Consider the following 14125-nt stretch of genomic DNA (forward strand, 5'->3'; position numbering starts at 1 on the left):
GACAGTTTCAGTTTCATCCAACCTGTCCTGGAGCTGCTGTCAAGGGTTAGGTACCTCTGAGAGTTATCCTCAGCTGATGCAAGAGGCCTGGGCCTTTCACATTAAGTAGACCAGGTTCCAGGCACTGCAGAACAGAACTCCATTAAGGAGACACAACACTGGCCCTAGAAGCAAAGTGATGTCAGTGTCAGAGTCGTATGAAAGCAGAAAAACAAGAAGTTTGAGGCTATCTGAGTGGCACAAAGTTATAAAAAACTCTCTGCTTCTCTTTCCTTGCTCTCCTCTCTCCTGAACTGTGCATAATGCTTTGAAGAGCTCTCTATCATAGAGAACATTCAGCTGCTCCGGGCCCGTCTGTCCCTTGGAGATTTCTGCCCTTTCTCCTGACATCATTGTCATCATATTCTGCTTTCCGCTACTCAGTTCCATACTTTTCTTACTTCACTCTGATTTTTTCCCCCTCATCTTTACTCCTTGTATTTCTATCTGAAGTTTTTTTTTAGCAATCAGTAGCCAAGCAGAATGCTCCACTATGAGAGATTAAAACCATATGATCATCTCTATAATTGCTGAAAAAGCCTTTGACAAGATTCAACACCCACTTATGATTTTTAAAAAGCCATCAACAAAATGGGGATGAAGGAAATTGCCTCAATATAATAAAGGTCATGTTCAGCAAACCCTCAGCTAACATCATCTTTAATGGGGGGAAAACTGAAAGCCTTCCCTCTAAGATCATGTGCAAGACAAGGATGCCTATTTCCTCTGCTATTACTTAACATAGCATTGGAATTCTAAACCACAGCTATAAAACAAGAGGAAAATTAAAGAGATCCAAATTGATAAAGAAGTCAGACTAGCAGGAACTCAAATGTACATAGAAAACCTTAAAGACTTTACCAAAGAAAAATTATAGAAATGATAAGTCATCATATACAAAGGTGAACTAGAAATGAATTAAAAACCTTGATATCAGGCTTGTACCTACTAAATATATCGAGGACATGGAGGCAGAATTTTCCACTATATTGTCCTCTGAGGATTCTTCAACAAGACAACCCCACTGGCAAAGAAGACACAAGCAGAAATAAACAAATGGGACTGCATCAGACTCAAGGCTTTTGTAAAGTCAAAGGAGTGATGCCAAAATAAAAGGCATCTTACATAATGAGAGAAAATATTCACACATAATAAATTGGACAAAGGTCTAATTTCTAAGATCTATGTTGCCTATAACTTGACAAAAAACAACCACATGGAAGTATGAGGAGAGGATCCAGATTAACATTCTCTTAAAGAAGACATATCAATGGCCAATAGGCATATGAAAAAGTTTTTATCACTGATTGCCAGGTAAAAAAAATCAAAATGACAGTGAGATATCATCTCACATCAGTGAGTTTAGTTTACATCAAAATGAATGGAAACATAAAAAGAGAGAGCGCAAAAGGGAATGCCCTGCCACAGAGGCAGGGTGGGGTGGGGGGGATGGGGTGAGGGTAGAGGGAGGGCTCCTGGGATCGTTGGTGGTGGAGAATGGGCACTGGTGGAGGGATGGGTACTCAATCATTGTATGACTGAAATGTAAACATGAAAGTTTGTAAGTCTGTAACTGTATCTCATAGTGATTTATTAAAAAAATTTTCAAAAAAATGAATGGAAACAATTTTGGCGGGATTTTGTTAAAACAGGTATCCTCATTCACTGTTGATGGGACTGTTGTTCAGTTCAACCATATAGAAATGTTAAAACTTTTCAAAAATTAGGAAAAAAACTTTCATATGACCCTGTGATTCTCCTCTTGGTATTTACTCCTAAGAACACTATAACATTAATCTACAAAGATATATGTACAACTATGCTCATCATAGTTCTAGTCACAATAGCCAAGATCTGGAAATAGCCTACATGCCCAAAAACAGATGAGTGAATAATGAAATTGCAATATATGTACACATGGAGTACTACTCAACTGTGAAAAAAAGATGAAATTCTTTTTTAAAAAATTTCATTGAATCACCATTGAGATAGTTACAAGTTTTCATATTTGGGTTACAATCTCACAATAATCAAACACCCATCCCTTCACCAGTGCACATTCCCGACCACCTATATCCCAGGTATAACCCCCCTTTCCCACTCTCTTCCTGCCTCCATGGCAGACAATATTCCCCTTACTCTCTCTCTACTTTTGGGCATTATGGTTTGCAACACAGACACGGAGAGGTCATCATGTTTGGTCCATTATTTACTTTCGTCATGCATCTCCCATCCCAACCGGTTCCTCCAGCCAAAAAGATGAAATTCTTAAGCTTGCTGCATCCTGGATGGAATTGGAGGATATCCTGCTAAATGAAGTCAGCCAGTAGGGAAAAGACAATATATGAATGTGCCTACATGTGAATATAAATAAAAAGAACAAGAGAATAGACAATTCTTAATGGAAATTAACTCTGAAATATTGTCAACAGAACAGTGAGCTAAGGATGCATAGAGGAAGGGGTCAGAGGGAACTTGAAGCATTACTGTAAGGTTATTGACAATGGGGGGGTGGGCATGGAAAAGTTACATGAAAAGTTAAAAACAATATGAAGCTACTGCAAACCACATTATCTTAATAAAAAATTAATAAACTTGGGACAGAGCAATAGTACGGTGGATAGGACACTTTCCTTATAGGCAACAGAACCTCCTCCATCCCTGGTATCCCATATGGTCTGCTGAGCATCAACAGGAGTGATTCCTGAGTGTAGGACTAGGAGTAACCCCTCAACATCTCTGGGTATGACCCCCAAACCAAAATCATAACAAATAAATAAGCCAAAACAAAACTCCAATACTTTCCTTTACTTGGAAGGGTTAAACTGAATAATCAATCACTTGATTTGTAATTTTGAGGTCTCAAAATTCTAGTTATAGATGTCATTGTATTAGTGACTCATGGATCATTGCCACACTTAAAGGTTTTTTTATTTTATTTTTATAAAGTAGTTCACAACATTTGATTACATTTAATAGTCGAACACCAATCCCACCACCATTATACCTTCCCACTATCATATTTTGGATGTTCCCATATTTAACCCCAATCCCTTTCCCTTCAAAGTGGAACCAAAATAATTTATTTTGTATTGTTTGTTATGAATAAACCACTGAAAATGATCCAAAAAAGTTTCCTTAGGGGAAAGTGTGTGAAGATTGTTATATTTCATCCAAGGGCCATTAAGCCCTTCTATAAGAGATTACTAACATGTTGTTAAAGGTTGATCTTTAGCCTTGTGTACTTAAAATATAAATATATAGCACTGTAAGCACTGTAGCACTGTTGTCCCGCTGTTCATTGATTTGCTCGAGTGGGCACCAATAACGCTTCCACTGTGAAGCTTATTATTACTGTTTTTTGTATATAGAATATGCCACGGGTAGCTTGCCAGGCTCTGCTGTGAGGGTGAGATACTCTCAGTAGCTTGCTGGGCTCTCCGAGAGGGATGGAGGAATCGAACCCCAGTCAGCCACGTGCAAGGCAAATACCTTACCCACTGTGCTATTGCTCCAACTCATATATATATATATATATATATGTATATATATACATATATGTACATATATATGTATATATATATACATATAAATTTTCCCTCTAAGATTGGTTGCCTTCTACATTAAACCCCATCAAATATCGTGTGCTACTCTTGAAATATGGAATATTGTGGTGTGAGGTATGAAAGACTGTTCAAGAAATTCAACGATCAACGGGAGGTATGAAGTGTGGAATGGTCCAGGAATAGGTTCACTCATGGGTGACGCTCAGCCAAGCATGTGGAGAGCGGCTGTGGGCATGGCTGTGGTTGAGTTCTGGAGGTTTCTGGCTGCTGTGGTTGGCTCCTTGGGATGGGGAGGGGCCTCACCAACCCCTGTCTTTGTTGTCCCGAATGTCACATTATTTAAGAGTGTGGTTTAGTTTTTGGAATTACTGGGTGCTTCACTTATAGGACTGAAGTTAGTGTGAGAAATTTTGATGACTAAATGAGTCTTTCTAATAATGGGTTAGCAGAATCACATAAGTTTTGTATATTAAATTGATTTTAAAAATTTTAAAGCTGGTCAACACTGACAGAATATTCATACTAGGATGAATATATTCAGCATGTAAAATCATGGGTGGACTGTTAAACTGGGGTGGGTTTCTGGTTTTAGATTAACTTTTAGGTAAGCCACATTATCTCAATAAAAGTGATAAATAAATAAATTTGGGGCAGAGCAATTTGGGTGTAGGTCTCTCTGTCTCCTCATTTCCCATCTGTAAAATTTGAAATCTGTAATGGAGAATTCTTGGAATATCTTGTGGTTCTAGTAGTCTAAATTCATGTTTGAATACCAGAACCTTAGCACTTTTCTGCAGGCAATAAGGTAATTTAAATCAATTTATACCAATTTTAAGAAATTTGAGTTGATCTTCTATTAGGTACCATACTCTTTTTTTTTTTCAGGAGTAGAGAAACAAAGAAAATTAAAGCCCAGTCTCTCTCTGGCAATAATTGATAAGGAGAGGTTATCATTATAGCTGAGAAGTTTATATCTGGATTTCAATAAAGACATATTTCTTTGGTTAGATGTTGGGAGAGATTATAATATAGATTCCATTTCCAGCCACTATAATGAATTTTTCCCCACAATGTATGTTAGCTTCTAGTTTGTGAAAAGTATGATTTGGATGTTTCTGGTCAGTAAGTGATTTTCTGGGTGATTATTCAGAAACCCAGATTCTTTCTAAATTGTGGCTCCACTGTCCTCCTGGGACACCAGATTCCCCCACTGGATAGCCTATTGTTAGCAGGCAGAGGAAGTCTGGAGCATCATACAGAGTTTGTATGGGACCTACTGGAAGGGGCGTACATCATGTCTGTGTAGGCTTTGCATTGGTAGAACAGAGACATAAGCAGATCTATCTGTAAAGGAGGCTGGCAGTGTGATCTAGCTGGGTTCCCGCAAGAGAAAAAAAACACATTTTAGAAAATGCACAAAAGTCTGTACTTAAAAGGTTATCTATCCTGCTGGACTTTGTGCTGTGAGCAGCTAGATTTCTCTTGGGCCAAACTCAGTCAAGTGCAACATAAGATAACTGTCAGGTTGAATTTCTGACTAGAGACTATCTTTATCAAATTGTGGTTACTGGGAGGATGCTCACCACAGTTTTGTTTTGGTTTAAGAATTTCCAAAGGAGATTGCAGTTTATACATGTAGAAGATTCTGAAATAGAAGAGGGAATGAGGGTCAGAGAGATAGCATAGCAGGTAGGGTCCATGCCTTGCATGCTACCTATCCCAGTTCAATCCCTGTGGTGCTATATGGTCCCCTGAGCACCACATTCAGGAATGAGTGCTGAGTGCAGAGCCAGGAGTAAGCCCTGAGCATAGCCAGGTATGGTCCACCCCTACCCCACCCACCCCACCCCCCAAAAAAAAAGAAGAGGGAATGAGACAGAGGGGAACCCTCTAACTCACAATCTGAGATGTGGATGGAGAAAAGTCCAATTTGTCCATCTGACAAATAAAAGACAGTTAATTTCTGTACTTATAACCTGCTTTCTCATCTCTCCACAGTGACCCTGTCAGCTGCCACTCCATCTTACTTCAGGGGATTCACATTAATTGCCCTCAAGGAGAACAGAGAGGGTGATAAAGAGGAAGACCATGCTGGGACCTTCCAGGTAAGGCTTATGTGGACTTGTCCCAGTGCCCTCCCTACTGTGGTAGGTAGAAGCCAGTTGAAAGACAGAACCTGAATAAAGTAAGAGGTATCGATGACTGACATGACTCCTCCTGAGGTTTCCTCGACCATAGATAAAGGGGGCCAGGTCCATTTGAGAGACCCATAATGGAACTGGCCACATACACCCCAAATTTATCATAAGGCTTTCAGAGTTGGCCACCAAGCAGGGATCCCATTACCCAGCAGGTCACAGTGCTTGAGTTCTCTGGGCTCACAGCACCTCTGGGCAGTCAAACATCCTTGCAGCAGACTCGGTTCAGCAATTTCTCCTGCTCAGCCATTTTGTGATTGTCTATTCTCAAGCGTAAAGGGAACAAGAGCCTAAAATGGCCCGACAGGAGGGAGGGAGTTCAAAGCACAGGAGAAGAACTATTAAAGGAATGAAGAGATTGATTTATGAGAGAAGATGAAAAGAATTAAACATGCTTTGCTTGGCTAAATGAACAGGGCTGAGTTTAAGAGGTGGTAATGGTCTTTAAATGTCAGTCTCGTAGAGCAAGCTCCACCAGGCGAAGCTGCGTTTGACTTTGTACAAAAGGGCACAGCAAGACGAAAGTGGGTCAGGAGAAGAAAGTGAATCTCAGAGCAAGGCCCCTGACAGTGAGTCATATTTCATCATGGAATATTCTTCGAGGAAAGTGGTGGGAACATCATCCCTCCTCCGAGGTTTAGCAGGAGGCAGGGCAAGTTGTCAGAACATGTCCCAGGAGAACTGAGAAGATCCTGGAAGGAGGCCTGGTCAGATTCTCTGTAACCCATTTCTCATTTCCAAATTCCATTGTTCTGTAATACATTTTTTTTCTTTTTTAATCTGGTATTTGCAACTCAGAAGAAAAAATGAACTCAAAGAGAATACTAAAATTCATAGCTGGTTGTTGGGCTCAGCTATAATTTGTGGCTTCACAGAAGACCCTTCCCCAAGTATTCTCCCCATCCAAAGGAAACTTATAATGCCTATGACCAGGTTGTAATTTTTATTTATTTATTTGTTTTTTGGTTTTTGGGTCACACCCGGTGATGCACAGGGGTTACTCCTGGCTCTTCACTCAGGAATTACCCCTGGCGGTGCTCAGGGGACCATATGGGATGCTGGGATTAGAACCCGGGTCGGCCGTGTGCAAGGCAAATGCCCTACCTGTTGTGCTATCGCTCCAGCCCCACAGGTTGTAATTTTTAATCCTATGATTTAAATAAGTGTCTATGGTTTAGGATGCTAATCTTTGCTATTACTTCCAAAGAACATTTTAATTTCCTTTGGGGGTACTTAGATGTCAGAATCTTTTTGGTATGAATCTGAAAGAGTTACCCAAGAACAGTATTTCATGGGTACTTACAATTTTTCAGGCACTAGGCTAAATGCTTTACCTTTTATTAGCTTATTTTAGCAATTTAATTACCTTACCTCATCTTTGTTTAATTCCCCCAAATAATCAAATAGATAGGAACTATCTTAATTGTTATAAACCAGGAAATTGAAACTAGAAAATTAAATAATGTGGTTAAACAACCAGTAAGTATTATGGGTAGATACCTTTATAAGATGATTCCAGAGTATTAATCACTTTGGATGGTACTGAGCATATATCTTACAAGTATGTTTAAATAGTATATGGTATGGTTGTCATGGGCTGGAGCAATAGCACAGTGTTTGCCTTTCACACAGCTGACCCTAGTTCAATTCCTCCACCCCTCTTGGAGAGCCCGGCAAGCTACGGAGAGTATCACGCCCACACAGCAGAGCCTGGCAAGCTACCTGTGGTGCATTCGATATGCCAAAAACAGTAACAATAAGTCTCACAATGAGAGACGTTTCTGGTGCCCGCTCGAACAAGTCGATGAGCAACGGGATGACAGTGACAGTGACAGTGATGGTTGTTATTATAGGGAAAGGGAGACTCATACATGCATTCAGCCTTTAATACACATTATGTATACATAATATATGTACATGTATGCACATATTATTATGTATATCCCTGGATTGTGATAATTTACTTGTAAGATCGGGACAACTTATATGATGGTACAGATGATGTATCTGATCCAGGCAGTTGAGCGATCTAGATACCTGAGTATCTAGAAAAGGTAGCAAGTAAGATGATGCTGTGGAGCTTTAATCTTCCCCCAAATAGAATTTATTTAGTTATAAAAAGTATAATGGGGCTGGAGAGATAGAACAGGGGTTAAAGTTCTTGTCTTGCACACTACTGATCTGGGTTTGGTCCCTGGCACTCTATGGTCTCCTGAGTCCCCAGGAGTGGTCACTGAGAACAGAGTCAGGAATAAGTACAAGGCACCACTAGGTATTCCCCCAAACAACAAAAAGAGTCAAAAGCAAAATTCAAACATATTTGTAAATCCATGTTCATGCCACTATTATTCACAATAGTCAAAAGGTGAAACAGTTCAAAGGTCTATTGGTAGATGAGTGCATAAACAAAATCTAATTGTATGCATAGAATAGAATATTATTCACCCTTGTGAAGAAAGGAAATCCTGACACATGCATAAGATGCATAAATCTTGAAGATCTTATACTAAGTAAAATGAGCCTATTGCAAATGGCAATAATCATATGAGACCACTTATATGAACTACTTAGATTAATTCATTTTATAGAAACAAGTAAACTGCTGATTATTAAAGGGAAGGGGAAAGAAGAATAGGGAACTATTGTTTGGGAACAATTGGCTGTGGACAATTGTGTCCAGGAGGATGTTAAAAGTATTGGAGATAAATGGTGGTGTTAATGCTATTGAGCTGTACACTTAAAATGGTTATTAAAATGACAAATTTTATACTATATCTGCTACCACAATAAAAAATAGTGAGACCTACTTAGTCCTGATGGGGACATGATGTATAGTTAGACCTGCTACAGACACGGTTTTTATCCTTAATGCTGTTTTAATTAAATATATTGATAGTCTCCTCCAAATAACTGTTGTTTCTTCTCAGTGAAGTCTTGTTCTTTGCAATTGATTGGTGATCACAAGGTCTTGCTCACAGTGGGCAGAGAGCAAATGTTTGTTGAATGAATAAACAAACAAGGACTCATTCTGCTAAGCTCCAATACTTTCTGCTAGGACTGTGGGAATTATTTCAGTATTCCTATCTGTTTGCATCCTTCCTTCTTCCTTCTCTTGGAGTTCTGACATCCTTTTGATTACATCTTGGTGGTTTGCAGAGTGTGGTTTCTGGACCAGTGGCATCGACATTACCTGGGAATTTCTTAGAGATGTAATATCTCAGGCCCCCCACAGACCTATTGAATCAGAAATGTTGAAGGTTGGAACCCCAGCTATCTTCTATTAACGAGCTCTTGGGGGTAAGAAGCAGTGTTGTAATGAGACTCAGCCCACCCAATATTGAGGCTTTCACCATCATATCCAACTTGTCTGCCCTTATCCATTCCCTTTGTACTTACCAACTGCATAGGTGGTGCTTATGAAACAGATGATGTTATAAATGGTTTGCATGTATTAACGGATTTGATTTTCACAACGTGGCCATTTTTCTATTTTTCACACATGATAAAATTCTAGCACAGGGCAGCTAAGTAACTTTCTTAAAACTACTAAGCTTTAAAAGAAATCTTTGATTGAGGTAATGTTGGTTTACAAGAGTACAAGCATTTGTATGTTTTAAGAGTATTAATCTTAAATAAGGAAATCCAGGTGGCTTGGGTGAGTGCCCTGTGTGAGTCATGGCGAACACTACCTTTCACTGTGTGCATGATAAGTGAAAAAATGAAGATTTTTTGATAAATCTCAGTGCCAGAGACATTATATAGATTATTCTAGTTGATTCTGGTAGCAAAATAACCATAAAGGTATGGTTCCATTGCCATTCCCAACTGAAACACAGTCATAAGTTGAGAAAGAGCTTTTTTGGCAGCATGTTAGGAAGTTGGAAGATGGCAAACTTACCCTCAGAGTAACCATCTTACCTACATGGTCACAAAATGTGTATTTTTTATATAGAGGAAGATAACAAGGAAGCACACTTTTTAGAAAGTGTGGGTCACTAACCATTGGGCACCAAAGTGTTCAAGAAAGAAGTTCATGATGGCTGGCTTCCTGAGGTACATCCATCTTATCTGCAAACCTGCAAACCAATCAAAGGTTGTGAGTAAGAGTTAGGTTTTGTGAAAAACAAGATAAGGACAACTGTCCCTGCCCAGAAGAGCTTTCTGAAATTTTGTAATTCTGAATTCAGCTTCCAATTTATTTTAGTTGGGCTCAACCACCCTGAGAGGTGATTACGGTTATTACCATTTCTCAGATGATATAACTGAGTCTCCAAGGGGTCAAGCAAATTGCCCAAAGAATTCTAACCTCTCTGTGTGGAGGAGGCTTGAGGAGGTGGGGACATTGTGGTAGTGATTTTCTCAGCCCTCCAACTTTGCTCTGCCCTGGTGTGTTCAGTGCAATACTGTGTGTGAGCTCCTGTCCCCTCAGTTTCCAGGAAACGAGTCAGAGCATCTCCCTTGAGTCACCTCTCCAGTTTCAGCTGCATGCCTCCATCCCTCCCCCTTCCCACTCCAGTATAACAAAGTCTTTTCTCTCTGCATCAAGTCATCTTTGAAGTATTCTTGGTTGTCTTCTGTTTGCCAAGCATGGAGCTCAGCCTTGGGGATGCCCTGATGAGAAACAGAACAGTCCTGCCAGCCTGCAGCTTCTGGAGTCCTTCTGTTTGTCATCGTTCCTTAAATCAGCTCTGCTGCCAACAGGCAGGGCAGAAAGCCGGCAAGTCACCCATTCGTTGGAACAGGAGCAGATGCTCAGACGTTGCCATTGCCACAGTCACATACCAAAGACAGATACATATTGATTGACAAATATTTAGATATATTTCTTTGTTGACACCCTCACTGCAAATAGGACAGCTTTGAGGTCTTCACAACAGCCACAAAATTTTCATACTATCATTAAAGATGATTCTCAGTGACTCAAAATAGGTCGTGGACCGAGGGTAGGGGCAATTCAGCTTCTAAAGCCTTACATGGAGAACCCAGACTCAGTGGGTAGAAACACAGTGAGAACAAACTTTAGAGCACTTTTAGGGGGTGCTTGAGGTGGCGGGGGGAGAGAAAAGAGTCCGATCAAGGAGAAGGGGCTGGGATGGGGGGAATTGGAATCTTTTCTGCTTCAGCAGCGGAACCAGGTTTGGCACAGATTAGAGTATCTGTCTGAAGACACTGGACTCTCTTTGATGAATGAACTGTATGTCCTTGTGAGAACTGAAAGTGGCAAAGAATGCAGGGCTGTATGTACTGTCTGTCCCAAGGAAATGGCCAGTCCTTTCCAATCATTGGAAAGCGCATTGCTCCTGGGAATGCTCAGGGCCTACAATCTGCCCACTCATCCTCAGCATCCTCTGCTCAGAGCTAACTTTCCCAGGCAGGCCTGTTCTTCTCACCCCATTTGAAACTTCACACCCTCTGCCCTTTAGGACTCTCCTCTCTCCCCCACCTATGGTCATTATCTACTGATCAAAGGCAGAAAGCAATGAAAACAAAAGAAAAAGCTAAAACCAAAAAGGAAAACAGAGGGAAAAAAATCTCATCATAAAGGGATGCTGGTCTGAAAAAGATCCCCTATCAGTACCATGCAAGGCAATTTCTTTTAATAACACCTTATCCCATATTCCTAATCACCTGCTTCTAGACTATTTTCATTATCTATACACAAACAATAAATATTAATTGCTATCTAATGATTTCTGAGCTGTGTGCAAAGCTATAGAACTTTGGACACCATTTTCTAAAAATAACATGCTGTTCTGATACTGCTTTAGGAATTCTCTTTAGGAATTTAGGAATTCTCTTGGTTTACAGGAAAACTTTATGTCATGCTACATTTTCCTTACTTAGAGTCTTTCAAGCTGTCATTCACTACTGAAAAATAATGGAGTAAAACATGTTTCATACATAGATTTTTTTTTCATTTGGATTTATTTTGCTAAAATAGATTCCCAGAAGTATAATTACAAATGCTGAGGATATGGACATATGAAAAGTTTTTACATGTATTGCAGTGGTGAATTTCTCTGTCCTCCCATGTTCTGAATAAAACACAAAGCAACAAACCCTGTCACCCAGCACTCCTTTCAAGTCTCAATAAGGATGTTTCATCATGGGGCTCACATCCAGCAATGAAAAGGAAAACATGTTCATATCAGGGCATCCCAGGATGTAAACTTATAAAATTAATGGGAAAAATTGAGGAGCATGGAGAGTCAACAACTTAGATACAAATAACCAATTGCACAGTACGAGATGAGGCGAATGATTTAGGGATAAGGCAACAAATCAAACTAATCATACAATGTCCTCAGATTTTTAATTGCTAACAGGTGAATTAATAATGAGCCATTCATGAGCTAGAACTTTCGAAAACTAATAGAATCTTGGGAGGCATCACAGGAGCATGAACATAGGAGTTAGATTGCCTTATGGGAGTTTTATTCTATCCCTACAGTATGTAATATATTTTCTTTCTTTGTCCAGAGTGTACCTTCTACTAAACCACTATTACAGCATAAATTATGAATGTTTTCTTTTACTCATTCATTTGTTCATTTAAATGTTTCATAGCATTCATATTTCCCCTCAGTGTTATTATAGCCTTTTAAAAATTTTTTGTAGACTTGTGTGCTTAACATTGCTTTGTCTTATCATATCTGTTTTGTTGACTGTTGTTATTCTAAGAACTGGCACCATTCTTGACACAGATAAACATTCAATGACTAGCACCTCATTGAATGTTTGGACTAGCCTAGGAGCTTATGGAGATGAACAATGAAGGGAGTAGCCCCAGGTATCAGGAGGTGAAGGTCTGTAGCATAGCTTTCCAGCTCTTGAATGCTGGATACACGGGTCAACCACAAGTGAATTATGGGGAGCCTAGATTTGTAATTCTTTAGGTATTGTATGCTTCTCCCTGTTTAAGGAAATGCTGTTATGTCAGAAGTCTGACAGAGTAAAGAGACTAACATAGAAAGGAGTATTCTGCAGTAAATTAGATGCTAAATCACTTCAAGAGTACAAATAAGAAAGCAATCATTTTTCTGGACATGGGATGTGAATGCTAATTTGGGAGGCTGAAAGGACTTTTTTAGAATAATAACTTTTTTTTTCTTTTTGGGTCATACCCGGCGATGCACAGGGGTTACTCCTGGCTCATGCACTCAGAAATTACCCTAGCGGTGCTTGAGGGACCATATGGGATGCTGGGACTCAAACCCGGGTTGGCTGAATGCAAGGCAAATGCCCTACCCACTGTGCTATCGCTTAAGCCCCAAGAGATGGTAACTTATGAGTGATCTCTGTGTAGTTTGAAAGTGGACAGGAGGTAAAGAGGAAAGGGACACATGAAGATCACTCTATTCTTCACTCACACATGTATTTTGAAACATGCCCTATTTTAATGTTCTACTCTTCAGTGGTTTTAAGCTTTTTTTTATACCTGCAGGCCAGTGATTGAAAACCGTGGATTATCTTTCTTTGGACAAGTATGTGGAATCATTCATCCCTTGGCCCATTTATCCACTCATCTATTTAAGTAAACTCCTAATGATCTGATTCTATATACCTTTTCCCTTCAGGAACTATTTGTTATAAAATGCCTCTGTGGAGCTGTGATACTGAGAAAGAAATGAGAAGACAAATTTTTATAAGCAATGTAAATACTTCCTATTCAGTACTTATTTTTTAACATAAAAATTAGTTTTCTTTTATAAATTGCTAAAAGCATTTATTTGAAAAGAGACATGCACACCTAAGTTCATTGCAGCACTTAGTATAATTTCCAGGATATGGAAACAACCCAAATATCCAATGGCAGATGAATGGATAAAGAAATTGTGCTATGTGTACACAATTGTATACTATACATACACAAAATGAAATCACGCAGTTTGCTGCAATGTGGATGGAATCTTCTTAAACAAAATAAGTCATAGGGAGAAAGAAAAACACTAAATGATCCCATTCATCTGTGGAATGCAGAGATAAAACTATGGAATATTTAGCACTGAACAATGACAAGTCTTTGGCCTTGGGTTTATAAGTGTGATTACCAAGCAGTGGAGGGAGACAGGTGAGCAATAAAGATCAGAATTGAGGTGACATGGGGACAATGGTGACGATCATGGGCATCTGGTGTACTGGTGCAGTAACTTTGTACATCAACACCATAGACTTTAACACTATTGAAATAATGCCGTCTAAACTCTAATTTAAAATAAATTAATTTCCATGTAAGGCTGGAGTGAGCTCACTAAACTGAGCTCTCAGGAAGCCTGGGTCCTATCCTCAGTATCAAATAGTCCCCAGCACTGTTGAAAGTGA

General features: G+C 39.5%; 1 protein-coding gene across 1 annotated transcript in view; it reads left to right on the forward strand.

The window, feature by feature from the left end:
* The window catches only part of SPON1 (spondin 1), a 321507-nt gene that overhangs the window by 20821 nt on the left and 286561 nt on the right, over window positions 1-14125 (forward strand). Inside the window, exon 2 of the mRNA XM_004613582.2 lies at window positions 5604-5710. Within this exon, the coding sequence (XP_004613639.1) occupies window positions 5604-5710 (107 nt within the window). The remainder of the gene's footprint in view (window positions 1-5603; window positions 5711-14125) is intronic.

This window comes from Sorex araneus, chromosome 6 (assembly GCF_027595985.1).
Source record: "Sorex araneus isolate mSorAra2 chromosome 6, mSorAra2.pri, whole genome shotgun sequence".
Taxonomy (NCBI): Eukaryota; Metazoa; Chordata; class Mammalia; order Eulipotyphla; family Soricidae; genus Sorex; species Sorex araneus.